The sequence below is a fragment of the Phalaenopsis equestris genome, unplaced genomic scaffold (assembly GCF_001263595.1).
Source record: "Phalaenopsis equestris unplaced genomic scaffold, ASM126359v1 Scaffold219149, whole genome shotgun sequence".
NCBI classification, from domain to species: domain Eukaryota; kingdom Viridiplantae; phylum Streptophyta; class Magnoliopsida; order Asparagales; family Orchidaceae; genus Phalaenopsis; species Phalaenopsis equestris.
Window position 1 is genome coordinate 468025 of NW_018237541.1, and position 23150 is coordinate 491174.

Here is a 23150-nt window from a genome sequence, read left to right on the forward strand (position 1 = left end):
GATTTCGGTGTGGAGTATGTAATTTTTTTTTATTTTTATTTTTGATAGACATATAAGTTATATTTGGTGCCTTAAAACTTGATGTTGATCTTTTCATTGATGATAGTGTTGGTGATGCTCAGCAATATGAGTATCATGCTGAACCTTATTATGAAACATTTATAAATATATAATGATGCAAAAAAAGATTACATCATTAGTATTTTCTTACAATATTGAATTCTGTTGATAATGAGTAAATGGTGGATTATAAACCCAATTTTGATTCATTTTCATTTTCACTTGTTATTGGAGATTTGATTAATCACATAGGCATAAAATTTTTAATTCAAAGTAAAATTGGCATTAATTTATCAAACTAAAGTGCAATTTACATCTTGAAAAATGTCTCAAAATGTCTTATTTATATATATATATATCAACAAACTATAAGCTTTTATGCTTTCTAGTATGCTACAAATGAGAGAGAGAGAGAGAGAGAGAGAGAGACCTTAAGGGCCCGTTTGGTGCAGCTTATAAGTGCAGCGGTGCTTTTGAAAACATCATCTAACCGTTTGATTTGTGTGTTTTTGAAAATATTATATGTTGTGTTTTTTGTTTTTTGCACAAAAAGCAGGTCACGGGTCGACCCCCGTGATCAACCCGCGGGCCACATTTCAAGATAAGTTGTTTATTTTGAAACACACAAGCTGCCCCAAACAGACTTCACCTATTTTTTTAATATTTCAATTCCCTAATAATCACATCATTAAATAATTTAGTTTTGTGCATTATTTGCTCATTGTGAAAATGAATATTTGTTTATGAAATTCATTACTAAAATAAACATAGAAAATTGCTGTATAATTTTAACGATATCTTCTCCATGAATCTTGCACATCCTTCACCCCATCACCAATTAGTACAAGTTCGAAATAAAAAACTACAGCTAAACAAATCTATATCAATTATAATGCTTCATAATAAATTATGCCAATACTTGTCTTCTGAAGCACAACTTGTAGATCCCAATTTATGTTAAATCTGAAATAATCCTCATTGAGGCCTATTAAATCTCAACTTTAAAACAATAAAAATCTTTTTTAAACCTTGATAACTAAAACAACCTATATACATAATTAGGGACTACTTTGGCACCTTACTCGAACATGTTGCGCATCAGTTATCAATTAGGCTCTATTGATCATGATGTAAAAAATCATATATATATATAATTCATGTGTATTTATATATCTTAACATCTAAACTTATTCATAGTAGCCCAAATCTTTCATATCACATCAAAAATACCACCAATTTAACTTTGAAAAAGTGAAACACCTTTTCATTCATAGGTAACCTGGCATGCATGTAAAAATTCAATTTTCAGTGTTAGATAGGTAAATACAAAGGCATTAAGTGATATGTATGTAAAATTTCCCAAAAAAAACTAATACCAGAACAGCAAAAACAAAATGGCAGTCAGACTATCCTGTGACATTTTCAAATATGTTTGAGAATAACCATCATTCAGCTTAAGAAAGCAAGTTCATTACGCAAATAAGACTAGCTCAACTAAAACACAAACAAGAGAGCTCAACCAAGTATGGCCAAGGTAAAAACCTGCAAAAGATATATAAGGAAATTACAAATAAAAAAAAAAAAAAAAAAAAAAAAAAACAAGTTTTATGAATTTATGAAGTTTGCCTTCATTCATGTTAAATCCGGCAAGAGGAAGTGGAATCACTAAATCCTATTAACTCTAAATCCTTCCTGCAGCCAAACACCCCCTTAAGAATTTCTCGGCTTACCAAACTTTTTAATATTATTTTAAAAACTAAAAAGATGTGCGATGAGTTGAGAAAGAGTATTTTTATAATTACTTTTACAAAATAAAAGAGATGCACAATAGTGAGCTTATAGAGGAATTAAATTAATGTGCCATACATTAAAATTATGGGATTAATTGAATATAAGTTAAGACGTGATGCAAAGATTTCTCAAAATCAGTTTGGATTTATGTCAGACAAGCTTACCATGGAAGCTATATATCTGTTGAGAGGTTTGATGGAGTACAAGAGGCCAAGGAGGATCTAAATATGATTTTTGTTGATTAAAAAAAAAGGAAAAAAAAAAAAGTTTATGATAGGAAAGATGTTGATATGACTTAAATTCAAATCATTAAATTCAAATCATTAAAGGTATGTATATACTAGAGTTGTTACATGTATTTGAACTCCATGAGGATTGACCAAGTATTTTTCTATTTCAGTTGTATTATATCAAGAATCAACTTCAAGCCTATTATCTCTTTGCTTTACTTATGGATGTTCTTACAAATACATGAGGATGTAATTTGTTGCATGCTAAGGAGAAACATAAAACTAAGTGTTGATAAGACGAGAATATTTTGGTGGATAAGTGGTTTTACACTTAGCGACAAAATACAAATCAAATATATCGGTGATAAGTTGGTGTTGCTCCAGTGGCAGACAAGATAAGTCTTAAATGATTTGGCCAAATTAAATGTCGACCATCTGATGATCTTATTAGGAGAGTAAATGTTTCAGATTTGACTTTTGGTAAGAAAGATAGAGATGTACCTAAAAAGATGTGGGCATGTTGTATAAAAAAAGATCATAATCTATTAGAGTTAAATGAAAATAGACACAATGTAGAAAATCGGTTACTGTAGCAGATCCCGCTTAATGGGTAAAAGGTGGAGCTGCCCCTATTTAAAAAAACATTTTAAACAGTCTCTGCTTTTTTACTTGTTCCTACAACAAATGATAAATTCCATTGTCACTTTCAAACTATCAGAAAAATTAGAAACTTACATGGCTCTAGTAAATACAAAAGCTTACAGGAGAACTTGCATTCAAGGCACAAAAATCCTTTCTGTTTAGGATGTGACAAATACTAAACCTATCACAGCATGCATGCTAAATTATTATGAAATTAAAAGTAAATAACATGCAAGTCATAACACTTAAATGAATTAAGATGACATTTATTTATTGCTCAACTATCACGTGTTTAACATCATTATTTTTCAATTTCAATTCAAATAAAAGACTAGTACTACTCTACTTAAACAATTAACTATTCATACATGTGTTTAAGTACTTTCTTTACACTTGCTGCAATTTTAAAACTTATATTTCAATTTCAATTTGGGGGTATTTACGTACATACCACAAAATTCTTATACATTTACATATCTAACACTCAAATATCTGACATCGCATCAAAAATACCAGTCTAACTTATAAAAGTTGAAACACACCTTTCATGCATAGGTATTTAGTCCCAAGTTGTTAGAAATGTAAATATCAAACTTTTCGATATGTAAATGCACAAGAATTGTGTGGTATGCACCCTTAAATTTATTTATATTAAGTTTTAGATTTATTAACAAAACTTTTAATCACTAGAACTCAAAACTAAGGCCTAGGAAAGCACAACTAATAATTAACTTCATTTCTATTGTTTTTATGTATTGACAAGCATTATGCAAACTACTGTCACAGTCATGAAAACATATAGAAGGGATGGTCATGTTAATTACAACAAATAAAACCAACATAACATTTATTCCCTTCTGCTGAGTTCCAGTGAGCGTTCAAGGACAATGGTTCGGTAAGAACGTAGCCACTTCGGCAAGTACTTTACCACTAACACGCCTCTCCAAGCATCAAAATTTCTGTGATTTTGATCAACCAAGCCTCTTGACTAATAATAATGGAGGTGTTTACATACATGCCACACAATTCTTTTGTATTTATATATAGAGAACTTAAATTTTAGTATTTACATGCATAACGGACAAATATTTAATATCACATCAAAAAAACCACTCTTACTAACTTTATAAATGTTAAACGCACATTTTCATGCATAAGTTATAACACCAAAGTGTTACAAATATAAATATCAAACATTAGGTGTTAGATATGTAAATGCATAAGAACTATTAGATATGTAAAATGTATGTAGAATTCTAATAATAAAAACAAAACAAAGCATCCTAGCATTAAGAATTTAAGATGATGGATTCTTAATGCCTTTTGTTAAAAGAAAAGTCTGTATTTAAACCTGTTAGGTAGGTCCGTAGAAAACACAAAATTTAACATATTTGCTTCTTTTCATATTACCTTGTATTTAACAAAGTTGGTTTGTTAGAGATCCAAAGACCAAGGAAAAGTCAAAATTACAAGCTGGCTTTGGTTCTCAAATGTCAGAAATGGTATCTTAAAGCAGCCCAATAAATTAAAGGGAAAATTACATACATAGCGCACAATTTTGTTTTTATTCACATATCTCACACCTAAACTTTCATATTTACATACCAAGCATTTTGGTGCTTTTAACATATGCATGAAAATGTATATTTCACTTGTAAAAAGTGGTAACAAATGCAATGTTTATGTGATAATAAAAATTTGAGTACAATTTGTGTAAATATGAAAGTTTTGGTGTGAGATAGGTAAATACATAAAAATTGTGTGCTATGTATGTAAATGCCTCTAAATTAAATCAAGATGCAAACCAATGATCACATACCTGCAACATTGTAGGATGTTGAGGCAAGTTCTTCAAGCCACCTCTTTTCTTGTAGACAACTGGAACACGTAGGCCATTTTATTTAACCAAAGGTCTGTTTTGTTGGGAAAGTATCAACATGAAGTTATGTTGCATTAAGAGAAAAATTTTAAAAGGCATTTACATACAGGCCACACAATTCTTATGTATTAGCATTAGCATATCTAACATCTGAAGTTTTATAGTTGCAAACATAGCACTCTAATCATTAATATCACACACAAAATATCACTATTGTTTACTTTTTAAAAGTGAAGAACACATTTTCATGCATAGATAAGGTGTTAGATATGTAAATAGAAAAGAATTGTGTGGTATGAATGTAAATTTCCTTAAAGAAAAGCTGGATACAAGGAAATGAAAAAAAACAAGCTTAAAAATCGATTAAAAAATGGATTTATTAGCACTTCATGGGCTTTAGAACAACAGGTTATCTTTTACAGTAAAGGGTTGGGCAATCAAATTTAATGAAAAAGGCTACTTTAGGTAATGTTGATGTTTTTTCCTACTTTACATGTAATGATCAATAATACCATGTTAAAAAGTTGGGAAATATACATACGTAGCACACAATTCTTTTATATTTACACATCTCAAACCTACACTTTCATATTTACATACATCACTTCGGTGCTTTAAACATGAAAATCTGGATTTCACTTTTAAAAAGTCGTAATAATGATATTTTTTTATGTGATATTAAAGATTTGAGTGCAATGTGTGTATGAAAGCTTAGAAGATAGATGTGTAAATACATAAGAATTGTGCGCTATGTATGTAAATGTCCCTAAAAAGTAATACAGAAATGCAACATTTAGATCGCATAAGTTAACAAAACATGATTAATCTGCATTTTTAAAAACAAAAAAGTGCACATATCTCTTTTAAGAATCGTTACGATAAACAAATGCATATTAGTAGTAAGAAAATAACATGACAGATCGCTAAGCACAGAAGAAAAAGGTTGCAGGAGCCTTGAGACATCCAATTTAATAATATAAGCGAAATAAGAATCTAGCGAAGTAGTCAGTTTATTAATTTAGAACACAATTCTTAACAAAGTTAATAAATTAAACTGTGAGCAGAAAATGAAATCATTTTCAGTAAGGCCCAAAGAAATGTGGTTAAAAGCCCAAGGAAGATTCGCTGAACTGATGATACAATTATACAAAGCTGCTTAGGTAGCCGTAAACATGTCATAGCAGCTCTATCCAAGTGGTCAACTTTACAAAATATAATTATTAAGGCACTATCATCGCTGAAATGCAGCTGGGATGACAACAGACCTCATTTTTTCTTTCTTCCTTTTTTTTTTTTTTTTTTTGAAAACTTCCAAAGCATCCAAAAACAACAGAATCAACAACAACAAAAAATTGAAATGAAACATTTTTGCATAAAGAAAACTAAACAGAAAATATAATGAAGAGGACAACAGATAAATGTCAATGTCTGAAAAGTAGCAAGCAAAATGGTTTTGAATACAAGTTCTTTTTAAAGTAGAGAAGTTGAAACCCACTTAAAATAACTGAAAATCCTAGGTGAAAAAATTTTACATAGCTTTGAAATAGATCAAAGTTTTTAAAATAGGTTTTAAGTCAACATAGATGAAAACTCTAGATTCATAGTAGCAGCAGTTCGAAAAGAAGCAATAAAGTGGGCAATTTCCACGAGCAGGAACTCCAGAATAATCATCTTCTCAGAACTAAACTGACTACAGAGGTAAAAGGATCTGCAAAAATGAACATAAAAAGGTAAAAGACAATTTAACTTCTTAAAAAACAGCAGAAAATCAAGATGAGAAGCCAACTAGACAACCTTTCAAAATAAACTGCTTGATTTACCAAGTATGCAGCTATAATAGGATATATTTATCAAAATATAATAAAATACCAAACTGGAACAAAAAAAATGAAGAATAACAGCATAATAATGAGGTGGATCAAAAACATAGAAACACCTTCCGTCACTAATTTTGCTTAAAATTTGTTTGCCACTTCTAGAATGCACATAATTCATCTATATGATTCAGTGTATTTCTATTTATTTCTTTTCAGACAAATCATGCCCTTCTCATAAGGATTAATTTGAATATATTCATGAAATTGTATCACTGTAGCTCCTTCTAAATTGGTCCATGAAATTTTATCAAAAAGCTTTCGCCCTATGCTGATTTAGATGAGAAAAAAAAATACTCCATGGAACATTAGACTAAATGCATTGCCTAAAATGTGAGGCACATGACACAAAGTACACGAATACAAAGAAAATCCTAGAAATGAAGTTTGACAATATTCAAGCCGAGAATGAACTAAACAAAGTCAATTAATCACTTAAATCTCTCACAAGGATTAATGTTTCAATTAATTGAAAATAATTTGTAGATTACTTCTGAATAATTCTTCATTTAAAGGGTGCAAGGACCAGATTTTCAAAGTGCAAGTCAAAAACATTATTTGATATCATGATGTGCAGACTGCCACTAAAAGGGTAAAATATAGGTCCATTAAACCTTAAAATGAAAATGTCAATGTTTACATTTTTAGCTTTAAGCATTCATATGTGGCCTAGGATTGCCAACTTCAAACTTTCTTAAGCTAAATTAATGTAAAACTACTTTAAAATCACTTGGATTCTTATTTTTTTTGGAAATTTTCAAAAAAATTTCTTAAATTCAACCAAGTTCACCCAATTAGATAGGTTGAAGTTGTCAATAAACTGATCGGTTAGGATTTAGAAATCTAGAAGTTTTTCCATGTTAAACTTAATTAAAATCTACTAAAAATAATTACAATCATAATTCTTACTATTTACTTTTCAAAACTATTAAATTTTATTTAATGGCAGAGGATATATGAGCTGATTAAGCATGCTAAACTTGGCATGAGTTCTCTACATATACCAAAAGATAACAACCTAATTAGGTAGGCAAATTCAAGGAACCTAGCCAAATAGCTCAATTTAAGCCCAAGGTTGTCATTGAACTTGATCGATTCCAATTTGACCTAAATTGATGCTTTGCAACAAACTTCAAACCATTCTTTAAAATTTTACGAAATCATTTTGAGAGCCTATTTTAATAGCAATCAAGTTATTTAAAACATTAAGGAAACCAACAATAGACAACAAAAGACACATTTCCAGGATCTCAGAAAATGACATACTATGATTCTGATTCACATTTTCATTCGATACACTTACAAATGCGCCATGGCTAGTCACCTAACCTACAAGCCACTTACAAATCAACTCTATTTAACCGATACAAATGTTGATAAAAATGTTTAAAAACCTAGTTACTTCATAATCATTGGTAAGTGCTCCAAAGATTCCAATGCATTCTCATTGGATGTTGTTGAACTCACATTTAAACCTACTTGAGGCCAATTCGGTCTTTTTAGGCTATTTTGTTGATTCAGAGTTATCCAATGCTCTAAAACATAATCCCAATCTTTATGGCAATTTATCCCACCTAATCAATCCATCAAACACATCCTAACAAATGGCCAACCTTTCCAACCCCAAAACATCATTTGTTCATTTTACATAATAAATTGATGCAACAATAAACTTCAACTCTCCAACCATTTGTGACCAATAAACCTATATCCAACATTTCAGCATTGGTGATCATACATGTCCAAAGCCGGCCACCGCTCACAAGTCACAACCCATCATACACAAATCTTATTCATCAACTTACGTAAACCTATATTCAACATTTTGGCATTGGCGATCATACATGTCCAAAACATGCCACCGCTTACAAGCCACAGCCCATCATACACCAATGTCACTGTGTCGCTCATCAACTTATCATCCATCTGACTTGCCAACAAGTCCTCAGAACTAACACCACCACTAATCTAGTTATTTCACCCTCTAGCTTATCAACACTTGTCAACTGGTCACCAACCCTTAACTTGTCATATGGGGATTAGAAAATTATCATCCTTTCTTGGGTAACTTGATAGGTGAAAAGGCAAAATCCTCTCACATCTACCTATTCATCAATTTATATAATGATTCCCACAATTGACTCTATTGTCATCAATTATCTTGTACCATCTTTCAAACTACAAATTTGCGTCCTTAAGCTTCATCTTATTATTGGTTTTTCTCTCTCCAAGTCATCATTGTTTCCATACAAAATTAAAAGAATCTCAAATCCTCCAAGCACCTCGACAATTGTGATGAAGATCTCTCTCTCCTCTCTCTTTCATGATTATAAATTTCAATGAGTACATCTTTAAAATTTCTAGTTCAGCTCTTCATCGCCACATCTCCTACATTACAGGGGAGGTGTAGGTTCCAAGTTCATTCCTCTCAAACATGTGCATGCCACCCATCTTCTTCCTCCTTGCGACAAATTTGTGTTCCAAGCGCTTTGAACTACTGAGCTCCAATCTCATCAATGTCTTTCCACTCAATTTCAATATGACTTCCACACATGATGCCAAATCCAACACATACATCAACATTTCAATCAACTTTTTGAACCTCGCTCTCACATGAAGCCACACGGAATTCTCATACCCTCTAGCTTATCAACACTTGTCAACTGGTCACCAATCCTTGTCATATGGGGATTATAAAATTATCATCCTTTCTTGGGCAACTTGATAGGTGAAAAGACAAAATTCTCTCACATCTACCTTTTCATCAGTTTATATAATGATTCCCACAATTGACACTATTGTCATCAACTATCTTGTCCCATCTTTCAAACTACAAATTTGTGTCCTAAAGCTTCATCTTATTATTAGTTTTTCTCTCTCCAAGTCATCTTTGTTTCCACACAAAATGAAAGGAATCTAAAATCCTCCAAGCACCTCAACAACTGTGACAAAGATCTCTCTTTCATGCCTATAAATTTCAATGAGTACATCTTTGAAATTTCTAGATCAGCTCTTCATCGCCAAATCTCCTACATCACATGGGAGGTGTAGGTTCTAGGTTCATTCCTCTCAAACATGTGCGTGCCACCCCGTCTTCTTCCTCTTTGCAACAAATTTGTGTTCTAAGCGCTTTGGACTGCCAAGCTCCAATCTCATCAATGTCTTCCCACTCAATTTCAATATGGCGGCAACACATGATGCCAAATCCAACACATACATCAACTTTTCAATCAACTTTTTGAACATCGCTCTCACATGAAGCCACACGGAGTTCTCATACCCTATGATCACAATTAAATAGCAGGCACTATTCTTTTATCCTTATTGTTCTCCTATTGTATAAGCCTTCTTGGATATCAACTTAAACATCAATAAATATTCCACCCAATGGCCCTACCTTCATCGTCATCATGTAGCAGCAAGGAAAGGTCAACCACCTTCTAAAACAACTTCCAAGAATTCTTGTAGGATACTTTAAAAACATCATGGAGATGAAGATTTCAATATAACATAAGAAGGCAAGAGACCATACTAAACAAATATCTTGTCTCCATCAACTAACCGACCAACTTTGACTCCCGCCATCTCCAGCATGTTGGAAAGCATGTGCTCAACACTTGTCAACCCATCTTCATTGATCAATTGACACCTATACGCTAAACATCCACCAATCTGTCAACTTCAACCTACCAACAAGCATGTGTTAAACACCAAATAGCTTGTCACTAAACCAAATAGCTCGTCGCTAAACCAATTTGTCGTTGAGCACCCTACTATCCATGCACATTCACTGCTTGGTTCTTATTCCCCCCATCCATTAGTCACTCCAATTTTGTTACTAACTGACTCGCACACACCCCAAAAAACATACATGCACCAAATATCAATCCCAACTCAACCTGCCAACTCCTAACCCATTGACTCCCTACTGAATAGCCCAGGGACTCTTCAACTTCAATAGTCCTCCCACTTTCCATTACTTGTGCTCCACCATTAGCCCCATTTAGCTAATGAAACAAATCTCTTCTAATTGAATTCCATCAACTTCCTCTTGAGTTGTACAACCAATTAAAATTGAACATTAGCACAGTGTATTGGAAATATATAGTGATAAAATTCAATCCAAATCACACAGCATGTTACTTTTAAAGAATCGTGTCAGTATTTGAAGTTTTCAATAGATTTTCACTTTCTTGACTCAAAATAATCACATTTAATTTGTCATTAGATATGAATGCGAGTATAAATGAGGGGTGATTCGAGGAGAACTCTCACGATCTCCCCACATTTTTACTCTGCATTGATTCCAACATAAGTAACTAGAATCCCATGAATTTGTGGTTCTTAGTATTCCTAATTACATTAAATAAAACTAAGTTTGATTCTTATGGACTAAGAAGAATGTGCATTTTTTTATTATTGCAGTATTCCTACCTCGCATGCATACACGAGAGGAAGTTGTGAATTGATTTTTGTAATAATGATCTAAAAATAAGGATTTAACTTGAAACTTAATTTATGTAAGAAAACACATATTTGCATTAAAACTCTTTGTTGCTAAGTTAACCTTAGATAGTATGATAAAAGATTGAGGATTTCAATGTTTATTACAGTCTAATCATTTTTTTTTCATGATCTCTATTTATTACATTCTAAAGATAGCTTGAGATTTCCTAAATTTATTGTCATATATGCATGTATGTGTGTGTAATTTTTTATCGGGCATTACACGTTATGCTCTGTAGAAAACTAATAAAATATGTAATAAACAAAAAAATATTTGTGAATTCTTCATTTTAGGAGACATACCAATATGAAAGACTTAAAAAGGTAATTTTTGTCCATGGTTGCTTGGATACAAAGCAAAGCTATGGCATTTGTATACGTGTGCGCCCTAGGTCACAAATTTAAACTCAAACAATAAATGCCTAATTTGAAGCATACAGTTATCGCATATGCTTGAACTAGGTTAACATATGGATTTAGAATCCCTTGGGATTTTTAAATTACATTAAAGGCCTTCATATGCATTTGAGTAGTCTTTCCTAAAAAGTGAGATGGTAAGATGCATTTTCATTCCATATGAAATCTTATAATAAATCGAGACAACAAACCAAGGCTTTAAAACATATTTTAGAAAAAGTTAGAAAGGCATACTCTATCCATAGAACATCTTTCATTAGCCTTTGTCAAATAATTCAATAGTATTACTGATCAATCCCTTCATTGTGAATTGAAACAACTACATAGCCACCTGATTATATTGACATCATCTAATAGCCTCACATATCTTACTACTATATCGTGAATTCCCCTTGCACACGAACCTCTCAATTAATCAAAAATTGGCTCCTAAAACCCCTTTATAAAACAAAAGAGCATCATTAATTGAGTGTTCTCTTCTGTCGCAAATAATATATGATTAATAATGGCGGCTTGGCACCCAAGAGAAATTAGTACCCATAAACTTTAAACTTGATCTAAAAGTTCACATTACAACAACGAATTGTCTAGGAGATTCATCTTAGTCTGTTTTCCATCAAACCTCATGTAGGAGAAAAGAACTACGACAATCTCTCATCCTTTGAGATGGTATGATTTAACACCACCCAAAACTCACAAGCTTTGAAAGCCTACAAGAACATGTATCAACGCTCCATAGTTTATAGCCTAAACTTGATACCATTTCCATACAGGAAAAGCTCTTGAATATCATGAAACTTAATAGTTCACATCACGACATCGAAGTGTCTGGAAGATTCATCTTAGTTTGTTTTCTATCAAACCTCACGTAGGAGAAAAGATCTACGACAATCTCTCGTCCTTTGAGATGGTATGATTTAACACCACCCAAAACTCACAAGCTATTTCAAAACCTACAAGAACATGTATCAACGCTAAATAGTTTATAGCCTAAACTTGATGCCATTTCCATACAGGAAAAGCTCTTGAATATCATGAAATTTAGTATATCCTACATTCAAATACCAACAAAAGGTTTAAGTACATCAAGCTCTAATTAGTCAACTTGCTAAAAGTTTAGAAAATATCTCCCTCTTTTGTTACGTACTTAAGTGTGGTCCCCCGAAATATAATATAATATTATATGACATTACATTACATTATTCATCTTTTATGCAAGCTTTAGGATAAGAATCAACCTCTTGGGTAACTTAACCCCCAATATTTTTTTCATTTAGTTTATTTGAGATAATTTAAAAAAAAAGGAAGAATTTAGTTAGAAAAGCTTTAAAAGCTAAAATTTCCCCCACTTGGACCAACAAAAGCTCTCCATGCTCTCTGCATATCAACCAAATAAATACTAAAAAACAACGGTTTTCCAACAAACGAAAGGTGTAAACAAGTCAAATTCATTGAAAATTTGTTTTTTTTTAATTCATTTGACAATTTGTCATTTTCATTTGTAAAAAAAATCTCAGAATCACGTTCTAAACTCAACCTATTTCTTTTCTACTCGTGGGATCCTAAGAAAAATAATTTTGTTTCTACCGAGCTCAAATAAAAAGTCGAGGGTTCTAGTAAACCAAAACCATCATTTTATAGCTATTTTGGCTTCAATCCCCCTTTTTAAGCGCAAAAATTGAAGATTTAGTTACGATTGAAAGTTTTGTACTATTATCCATAGATCTTTTCTTCATACTCATTTAATTGGAAGAATTGAACCAATCAAAAAAATTATGCTTCTCGACTCCATAATACAATTTTTTTATGAAAATTATGATTGTCTTTTGGATAGAAATCGTGATAATGTATATTTTTTCCTCAAATGTGCTATTGAGGGATAAAGTATTAAATCTTTTTAAGAAATAAAGTTTTTGATCGGAATATGAAATATGAAAAAAAAGGAAAGACCCCTTAACTTTTGAAGTTGTTAATAGAACGAATCACACTTTTACCACTAAACTATACCCGCTACATATTTATTATTGGATATAAAAGGGCCTTTTGTCTAACAAAGTAATTAGATGTAGTTAAGATAGTATCAGAATCATGAAAATTTCAGCATTAACACGTATTTTGTTCCACCGCGGGAAAACTTGGAAAAAAAAAAGAATAGGTAAATAGCAAAAAATTTAGTCAAATTTCAATAGTGTACTAAAGTTAAAAGTTAGAAGTATTTTATTTTTTGAAACCTCTCTTCATTTGAACCATTAGATTTTATGAATTTGGGTAAATTGGGCCTCAAACTTTCAAACTTGTCCTTTGCTTTGAACAAGTAATTTATTTAGAGTATCATTTTAGATTTTATAAATATGTAAGCGACAAAAAATAGTTTTCAACCAATCATTTCTCCGTCAATGGAACATTTAAAGCGAGTTCCCAAAATAATTTATTCACCACAATTTCAAGAAAAGATTTGCCGAAAAATCCTCTGCAATTTCTGCCGACTTTCCCATAGATGGTGTTGTTTTTTTGTAAAGTCTTCGAGACTAGGGCTGTGAATTTATCTTGAAGATTGTTAATCGCTCGACAATCAATTCGAATTTGGCTCAAATCGAGATCAGATCGGAATAAACTAGTCGAACTATAAGCCAAAATTTGGATCGATTTTTTTTTTCGAGTCGATTTTGAGCAAAAAATGGATCGGCTCAAACTAACTCGAAATTAGCTCGCAGCATTTTTTATTTATAAAAATTATATATATAATGTTAAACAAAATTGATTATAACGAATATAACGAGTCATGAGACAATTTTGAGCCAATTTTGAGCTTGAATGGATCCAAATAACTCAATTTGAGCCAGTTAGTTTCAATGTTGAGTCAGATAAAGTTGTTTTCGAGCTGAAACAGATCCAAATAACTCAATTTAAGCCAACACATTTCGATTTCAAATTGGATCAAGCTCGATTCAACTTCAAGCTGACTCGGCTCAAAAGCAAATATAACAAATCACAAGCCCATTTAGAGCCGCAGTAAATATATTTGAATTGATTTTGAGTCAAGCCCAGCTCAACTCAAACACATATGGTTAGCCGCGCTAATCGAGACTAAGGAAAAAATGCATGGGAAAGAATTCTTATAGCCCTTTCTTACAAAAACTCCATCTTGTTTCAAAGTTTTGATAGCTTTCTTGTGCCATCACCAGAAAATAACTTTTGAGAAGTGCCCTTCACTTCATAAGCACATTTACTTGAGAGTAGACGCATGGTTGTTTTTTTGCTTATCCATTATTCGTACTAATAGATAGTTTTCCAATTTAATCTAGGGCAAGCATCAGGATGTTCTATTACTGGAAAAGAGATGCATGTATGTTGATGTAAGCTTGGATGATAAACCGGACAAGGCCACTACAATTTATTTGTCTTGATTGGATGTTAAATTGTTTATCTAACTCCATTGATGCATGCATTTATTTAGCTTCCTTACTTGTCGAGAATATTTATATTTTTACACGAACAATGCAAATATATATATATTTTTTTGTTGCAATTCACACTTGCATCCTCTATATTTCTTTACATCAGCAATAATATTTTTCTAAAGTCACAGGGCCTAAGGAACTAATGCATGGGAAAGAAATCATATAGCCTTTGCTTGCAAAAACTCCATCTTGATTCAAGCGGCGTTCTCGTTCCATCAATGAAAAATAAATTTTGAGAAGCGCCCTTCACTTTATAAGCTCGTTTATTTGAGAATATAAGTATGGTTGTCTTTTGCTTATCCATTATTCTTACTAGTAGATAGTTTTCCCAATTTGATCTTGGGGAAGCATCTGGATGTTCTATTACTGAATAAGAGATGCATGTGCGTTGATGTAAGCTCGTATGCATCTGGATGTTCTATTACTGGACAGAACCACTACAATTTATTTGTGTCAATTGGAGTTTCTATTGTTTACCTTACTTCATTCATGCATGCATTTTTAGCTTCCTTACTTGTTGAGAATATGTATATCCTTACACTCTATAAGCAAAACATATTTTACACGAACAATGCAAATCTTTATTTTATTTTTTTTTGCAATTCACACATGCATCCTCTATATTTCTTTACATTACTCAAATCTAATGCACTTCTGGTGAGAGAGTTTGTTTCGTAAACATGTTTAAATTTCATATTTATTTTAAAACACCCAATTCAACCCCTACCCTGGGTGCGCATACTTACCAACACTAGGCATCATTACATGTCCTATATTTCAACAATTCTGGATTCACCAAAACCATGTCCCATGCCTAACATCCGATATGGAAAGTTCCTCTTGATGAGTTTTGCAATGAGAAGAATCATAGATAAGTAGGGTACAGCCAAAAGCTAAACACTGATGAGTACATATCATCTTTACATGCTAACTTGGTCAGTCGAAATGAACCAATTGAAATGAAAATTTAAAATAAATCTATTTTATTTATGTCTTGGCTTTAACGAAAAATAATAATAAAAAAAAAATTAAGAAAAAAATGTGCACTATTCAATGAATAAGAGTTGAGAGTTGTTTTTTCTGCCAGAGATGTATCTACTGCTACAAAGGTTGCATCTGAGCTTAATAAAATTCTGCTTTACCTTACACTAGTAAATATGAAAAAAAAGAGCAATTAAGAGACCATTGCAATACATATCAATTTATTGAAATTTCCAATTATACAAAAACAAAAAGATCAGATAAAATTCCATATTTTATTATATTTAACTTTCCCTATTTTACTGCAGACCAAGACAAGACATTAGATACATTGGTCAAACTTGATACAATGTTTAAAATCCTGTTATTCAATGGCCAAAAAAATTGCTGTTCCAGTTATTTGACGATAGAGATACCAACATAAAGACTTCAAAATCTAAATTTTTCCCCAAGAGCATTTTTCATCTTACAGAAATCAATAGTTATCACAGCTAAATTCTATAAACCCCCATAAGTTCAGCAAATTGAACAACAACACTTGCACATTAACGGCACTTGTCAACCTAATAGGACCTTAATATCTACATGAGATGCATTTACATAGCAAGTACTATTTAAGAGATAAAACATGATGGAAACAATCTGGGTTCTTCCACTCCATAGTTAATTCTTTAAATTACCCTAAACTATGTTGAAAGGACTTTTTCTTGCATGGGATGAATACAGCAAGAACATATGACAAGCCTTACGCTGGAAAAAGAAAGACTGTTTTAGACAATCAATATGACAAGCCTTACGCTGGAAAAAGAAAGACTGTTTTAGACAATCAACCCACCAATTCACCAGAAAGTAACGACTTCATTCTCTTTTAATTTTATTTTCGTTTTCTTTTCTTTTTTGCATAGTAATCAGTTAATCCTAGCAAGTAGTCCCTGGATGTTAAAAAAAACTGACAATAGAAAGTTGCACGCAAATGCATTTCTATACCACTGCAGTTAATGTATTCAAGTTAGAATGAAATAAGCATAAAAAGTGGTAAAAAAATACAACAAAAACCTGCTGTCAGAAAAAAAAAATTGTATTAAATTATCTTAGTTGGCAAAAAGATATGAAAGTAACAAAGAACCTCATTACCAACATTACTTCAAACTATACTGTAAAAGGATTGTAAGTGTATTGCTATCTTACTAAGAAACTCATTTTAAGAGTTTAAATCAAATTGCAAGACAGAGTTCTGTTAGTAAGGAGGCCTTCAACGAAGGACATCATTAGAACATTACGCAACAACAACAACAAAGCCTTAATACCACTATGTTAACGGAAGTAAAATTTTGACAACAGAAAATTAATTCGAGTCACCAAAACAACAGCTTTGGCCATTACCTTGATTGAAAAAAATGAAAATAATTGCCCGTAAGGATCCCCAATTAGGAAATTTGAGAATGCTCCATCAATGTCATCAAACAATCTTTTTTTAATTATTTTCAAAAAATAAAAAGCAATTTAATTTTAGAAACTCGTTACCACAAAAAATTCACCGAAGTATATGTCAAGATTAGCCATCACACAACCACATCCAAAATTACTATGGCAATCACTATATTTCCATTGTAATGCCATTTCATATTAAATTTTGTGCGCTAGAAACTAAAAATTTTAAAAACTTCAACTATGCCATCTTATCATCATTTCAAAAACTCGTCTAAGTGCATGTCAAAACAAAAAACAAAATCCTCACATTGCTTTATATATTTCTAAAGTAATAAAGTTCCACGAGATATTAAAGCATGTAAACATACCACAATTGTTACATATACCAAGGCATTCTAGTTCCATATATGTCAAAACACCAATATCAAAACATAAAGAAAAAGTAAGCTCCAATTGATAGACGGTAAATCTAGAAAGTTCACAATTGAGAAATTAAATTCAATTTGTCATCCAATATACAAATGCTCAAAACAAATAACAATGAATTGAACCTAAGCAGTGGAAATTGTTTGTACGTTGGTTAGTGAGTTTCTGACAATCAATCTCCAAAGCTATTAAAAAGGCTAAATTGTTGGTGTAAATTTTGAAATTGTGGCTTTTGTGATCCCATTTCAATTGGATTATGTTTCTAATGGCTTGTCTAATGTGGCTCTTTTGCATTGCACGAAAATCATGTGGAAGAACGTGGAAAACAACATACTTTCAATTAGAGTTATTTATGGGACATTGAATAGTTCATCCATGAGAGAGCATGTTGTTCAGTCAAGAGATTATAAAACTTAGTTAAGATACTTCATCAATCTTATCTGCCAACCTAGGCTGACAATTCTATGCATAGTGGTGTAGAGCATCTAATTCATAACAAAATTAATCTTTCCAATTTGAATCTTATACGAACAATTTGCATGTGTTGCCTTCAAATGATGTAAAAGTAGGAGCGTCTAGTCATCTTCTTGCAAAAGTGTGGGTCTTGATATTCATTTATTTTGGCAATTTTGTTCCTTATATATTTCTTTAAGGTAATTTATTCATGGCTACTTCAGAGCTTTTAATATCGAACAAAAGGTGACAAGCCAAAACATGATTATGAAAATTAACTTGTTTGATATTACATTTTGTTTCCAAATTCTTGTTGAAGCTATCAAATATTTAAGATCATTTCATCATAAATTAGGCTTAAACTCTACAAAAACATGTTTTCATTTAAACGAAGAAGTTGGTGTAATTGAAGCATGTGAACTGTGAATTCTCTATTTTCCTTAGCATAAAAGCATCATATGCATCATAATAAGTGCATTAAAAAACCTAACCAACATTAATCTTGCATCACCCAATCATTAATATCACGTAACAATGGCTCCATCTCTGGATTGTACAAATTATGTTCCACCACAAAAGGATGCCCATTTTCATTACTGTTAAAGAGCAAGCCATCACGCACTTTAAAAACAAAGTGATGCAAAGAAAACATCATGTGTGCTTTAAAAATACAACTTTATGACATGGTTATTGTTTTCCAAACCTTTCTTATTTACTAGGTCTCCTACACCACAGTTTCCATCTTTGAAATCAAGATTGCATCACATTATTGTTTACTGCAGATCTTCATTGATTTTTAAATTTCTTCATTGCAGTGCAACCATCATATGTTTTTAAATGAAAACAAAAGTGTGCTTCAACGTATCATTTCTCAGTAACCTTGTTGATGCAAATATCATAAGTACTTGTAGTTTGTAAAGTATACATTTACGTTTTACAGAAGGAATAGTGAAGTTGTGTACTAAGTTTAAACTTTCAATAACTACATTTTTTTCTTAAAAATATATATCCTTCAAATCGCTTAGTGCTACGATTCGCTAATAACACTCAACCAAATTTGGTTAATTAGCGTTGTCTAACAATATAAGTACTTAAAATTTCTTATATAATAGTTTTTCTTAAAATTTTTAGCATTCCCACTTAATAAATGATGTAATAAATGAAAATTTCCTAAGCTCCTCTTTCCTCTAAAAGTTGCACTTTGAAGCAAATAGTCTATTTGTGCTTTGCTCAGTGAGAGTATTTATAACAAAACAAGCTATAGAAAAGTTAGCTCTGCTGGAAATTTAATATAATTTGATTTGAGTCAACTACACTTGAAATAATTTGATTTTGAGTTCAATCAAAATTGATATTGAATTGATTCCAAATTGATTTATATAGACACGTGTGGGCTCGCATACACAAAATAAACTATACGTAATCATGTTTTCTGTGTTTATGTGAATAATCTACTCACATTTTGAGTCAGCTTTAATTGTATTTAAGTGAGTTTGTCTAGAATTTGAGTCTATAGTAGAAGTCAAAGTTTACTATAAATCAAGCAGCCTTGATTTCAAATCAATATTTGATAGACTTCAATCTACAATTTTTAAAAAGCCCTGCTATGCATATTGAGCTTTGAAAACCCCTCTCATGGTTTTCATGATATAGACCTTGGTATAAAATGCAATATTGCAATTTTAACAATCATGAGAAGCTCCAAGATGGTTAACAAGCATGCATGTACAAAGCATTTGGCATTAATAAATGGCACGAGAGAGAGCAAAAACAAGATGATAGTAAGAGAATATGCAAAGTAATTGACATGCAGGAACCTTTAATAAATAATAGCCTTTAACAAACTATCATAATGCTAGAGCCCAGTACATGAGGAAAAAATATAATAAAATTTATGTCAAAAGACATCAAACAAAAAAATAGTTATGCATAATATAGCTACAAACCTATCCATGAAACCAAAACAAGTGTTTGTCAGGACTCCGTGCAGTGCAAAAAAGAAATGCTTAGAGTGATAAAGAAAATTGCACTAGTTGCATACCAACTCTCGGTTCTTACCTACTGACCCGTGGAAGAACCTAAACCACCCGCATGATTAAAGCCTTGTTGGTTCCACGCATTTCCCTGCCCCACTGCTGCATTGCCATGGCTTCCATGAATCCTCAATGATGCTCCATGGCCACCCACCGCACCTGGTTTCACGTAACCCCCGGCTCCTCTTGCTTGATTCCCAAGTGCAGAATTTGCCGCAAGCCCCGCATTTTTTACCCCAAGCCCTGCATAACCAAGGTTACGTAAAATATTAGTCAGAACAAGTCTTGCCATTTGCGTTTCACGTAATGCACTCAAATCCTTACCTAAAGCTGGATTAGATTGGCCTGCCTGGTTAAAACGTATGCCAGGGGGAGCTATTAGGTGCCCTGGGCCAGAAACTGAAGAGGGCAAACCACCCATTGCCACAGTCCCCTGCGCTCCAAACCCGCCCTTTAACTGCTGCATGCCAGCAAATTGCCCACCGCCATGGTAAAGATGAGCCCCTTGTTTGCTAAGCTTTGGACCATCAATCGCCCTCTGGCAGTGCAATATATTCCCTTCGAAGTTCTTATGCGGTTCTTCCAATGCCTTCTTTGCACTCTCAGCAGTCTTGTAAACAAATAGGCAGAATCCCTTAGGTTTTCCTGTTGCTTTGTCCAGCCCTAAAGGCCCTTCCTCTATCTCCCCAAACTTTGAAAAGAATTGAAGAACCTTATTAGGGTCAAGCTCAGCTCCCACATTGCTGACATAGATCTTCCGTTGAGTGTACTCGGATGGCAAAAAGCCCTGCGGAGGATGAAGAAATGCAGGAGTTTGAGCAGAGGGAGGCGGAGGGCCCTCCGATGCTAACTGGCATGCAGTCATCTTATTACCGATTTTCTTCTGCGGCTCCTTTAACGCTCGGCGAGCGGAACTCCTCTGCTTGAAAAGGATGAAGCCGTAACCCTTGGACCTGCCGGTGATTTTGTCAACGATAGCGTTGCATTCCTCGATCTCTCCATATTGCCGAAACGCCTCGATGAGAGTTTCAGCTGAAGTGTTCCAACCGAGGCCGTGTACAAAGACCTTTCTGTGAGCAGGATCGTGGTCTGCGATCTGTTTGATTGACGCCCAGATATCCGGATGCTTCAAGGCAGCGTCGCGGAGTATATCGATCACCTGTTCCTTGCTGAAAGGTTCAAGAAGCATCTGCAAGGACTCCGGGTTATTATCCTCATCGTCTTCGTGATCGTCGGCGAAAGGGACCTCGCCAGCAACAGAAGTATTCGGATCTGGATCTGCGGTTTCTAGGGTTAGAGGTTCGGTATCTTCCTCGATGAGTGACGGTTCGTCGATTGGTTCTCCGATCTCCTGCGGCCAAGATACTTCGGTTTTGGGTTCAATGAGTAAGGAAGTATCAGACTCCGGCGGCCATACTTCGGTTTTCGGTTCAATGAGTATGGGAGCATCAGACTCCGGTGGCCAAGATACTTCGGTTTTGGGTTGAATGATTAAGGGAGTATCTGATTCTTTCTCGAAGGGTGATTCCTCGTGGACAGATACCTGTTCTTCGGAAGCATCGGAGGCGGCGGGAGATGGCATGCCCTCCTCCAGCTTTCGTTTCTTTCCCATGGCAGCGACCTGAAAAGTTATTAGGGTTTCGAAATTGAACTGCCTTATGCAAGAGACGAATATATATATATATTATCTTATGATTGGAGTAGTATTATTTAACCGATTATGATGCCTTTCAATTTTATTGGATTTTTCTTTATTAGTGTTTTTTTGGTACATTCTAACCATTTTTTTTGTCATGATATTTTGTCTTTTAGAGTCATTATTCATAATGAAATTTTAATATTTAAGAAAATACTTATTTATAATAATATTTAAAATTAGGGTTTGTTGAAAAATTGTTGAAAAAATTTTGTTCAGCAGCAGCTGTGCAAAAGAACTGTTGGAAGAAGTTATGACTGTTTTTACTATATTGTTGTATTACAACTATTTACAATAATAATAGATTTTTGTTCTTATATTTTTTTTTGTCGTTCATAAGATATTCATTTCACCCTTAATCTTTCATGTATAAAAACATAAATTACATTTAAAATCCTTAAAAAATCATAAAATTGAATATTATATCTAGAAGTGACATCTCACTTGACAGTGAGCAGCACAATAATTTAAATCAAAATAAAATATTAAAACAATAATTAATATTATCAAAATATTAATTTTGAAATGTATTTGATCAATTGTACATGAACTTACTCTTAGAAGATATTTGCCACGTTTGAACACCATCTGAGGTTGAATTATCAAACTGATAAAATCACCTAAAAAAATCAGTGTTATACTAATCTACTCTTTCGACACTTGCAAATTTTTCTTTCATAGTTGTTGTTTTCTTAATGAGGTAGGTTGATAACACCATAATTCACAGTTGCAGTACAAGACTCTAGAAACACATGAATTTTTAGAGTTTGTAATTAATAGAAGTTGAAATTCATAAACATAAATTTAGCTTGCTTGAATCGTTCAACGATGCAACTATACAAAAAATCAAAGAATAAGAATAATATAAATACTTATATAAGGATTTATAAAACTGTGAGACGTCATAGCAAATATAAATCGACGAGAAATGTGTCATTAATATAAGACAATGGACTTTAAATAAATGGGAAATTCATTTTCTTGAAATCGTTTAATATCGCTCGTATACGTCACATGAACATACCAACGTAAGTACGTAACGACCCTCTAGAAAACTCCAATTGTCATATTAATAAAAAGAAAGGGGAAGGAGGATATTGGTTGTTGTGATATCGATCTCATATATGTCAAAATTCATAGAACATAAAGTTCATTTAGAAACCCCCTAAGGTTATATATCCCATCAATGACCTCCAAACAAAAAAAAGTAACACACACAAACACACACACACACAAACACACACACACACACACACACACACATATATAT

The 23150-nt window shown here is 32.7% G+C and overlaps 1 protein-coding gene across 3 annotated transcripts; it reads right to left on the reverse strand.

The window, feature by feature from the left end:
* Positions 1-3444: 3444 nt before the first annotated feature.
* Positions 3445-21850, reverse strand: LOC110037409 (UBP1-associated protein 2B-like). Of its 3 annotated transcripts, XR_002295335.1 has the most exons (4): positions 20509-21850; positions 20210-20427; positions 4543-4601; positions 3445-3682 (listed from the first exon to the last, which is right to left on the reverse strand). XR_002295335.1 is itself a non-coding variant. In XM_020742054.1 (3 exons), the coding sequence occupies exons 1-2, from the start codon at positions 21794-21796 to the stop codon at positions 20210-20212; spliced, it is 1506 nt and encodes a 501-aa protein (XP_020597713.1). In that variant the 5' UTR covers positions 21797-21850; the 3' UTR covers positions 4458-4601. The 3 variants fall into 3 exon arrangements, 2 of the variants coding, with proteins under 2 accessions (XP_020597713.1, XP_020597712.1); XM_020742054.1 differs by lacking the exon at positions 3445-3682 and having other exon boundaries at positions 4458-4601; XM_020742053.1 differs by lacking the exons at positions 3445-3682; positions 4543-4601 and adding an exon at positions 6024-6310.
* Between the last annotated feature and the right edge of the window lie 1300 nt (positions 21851-23150).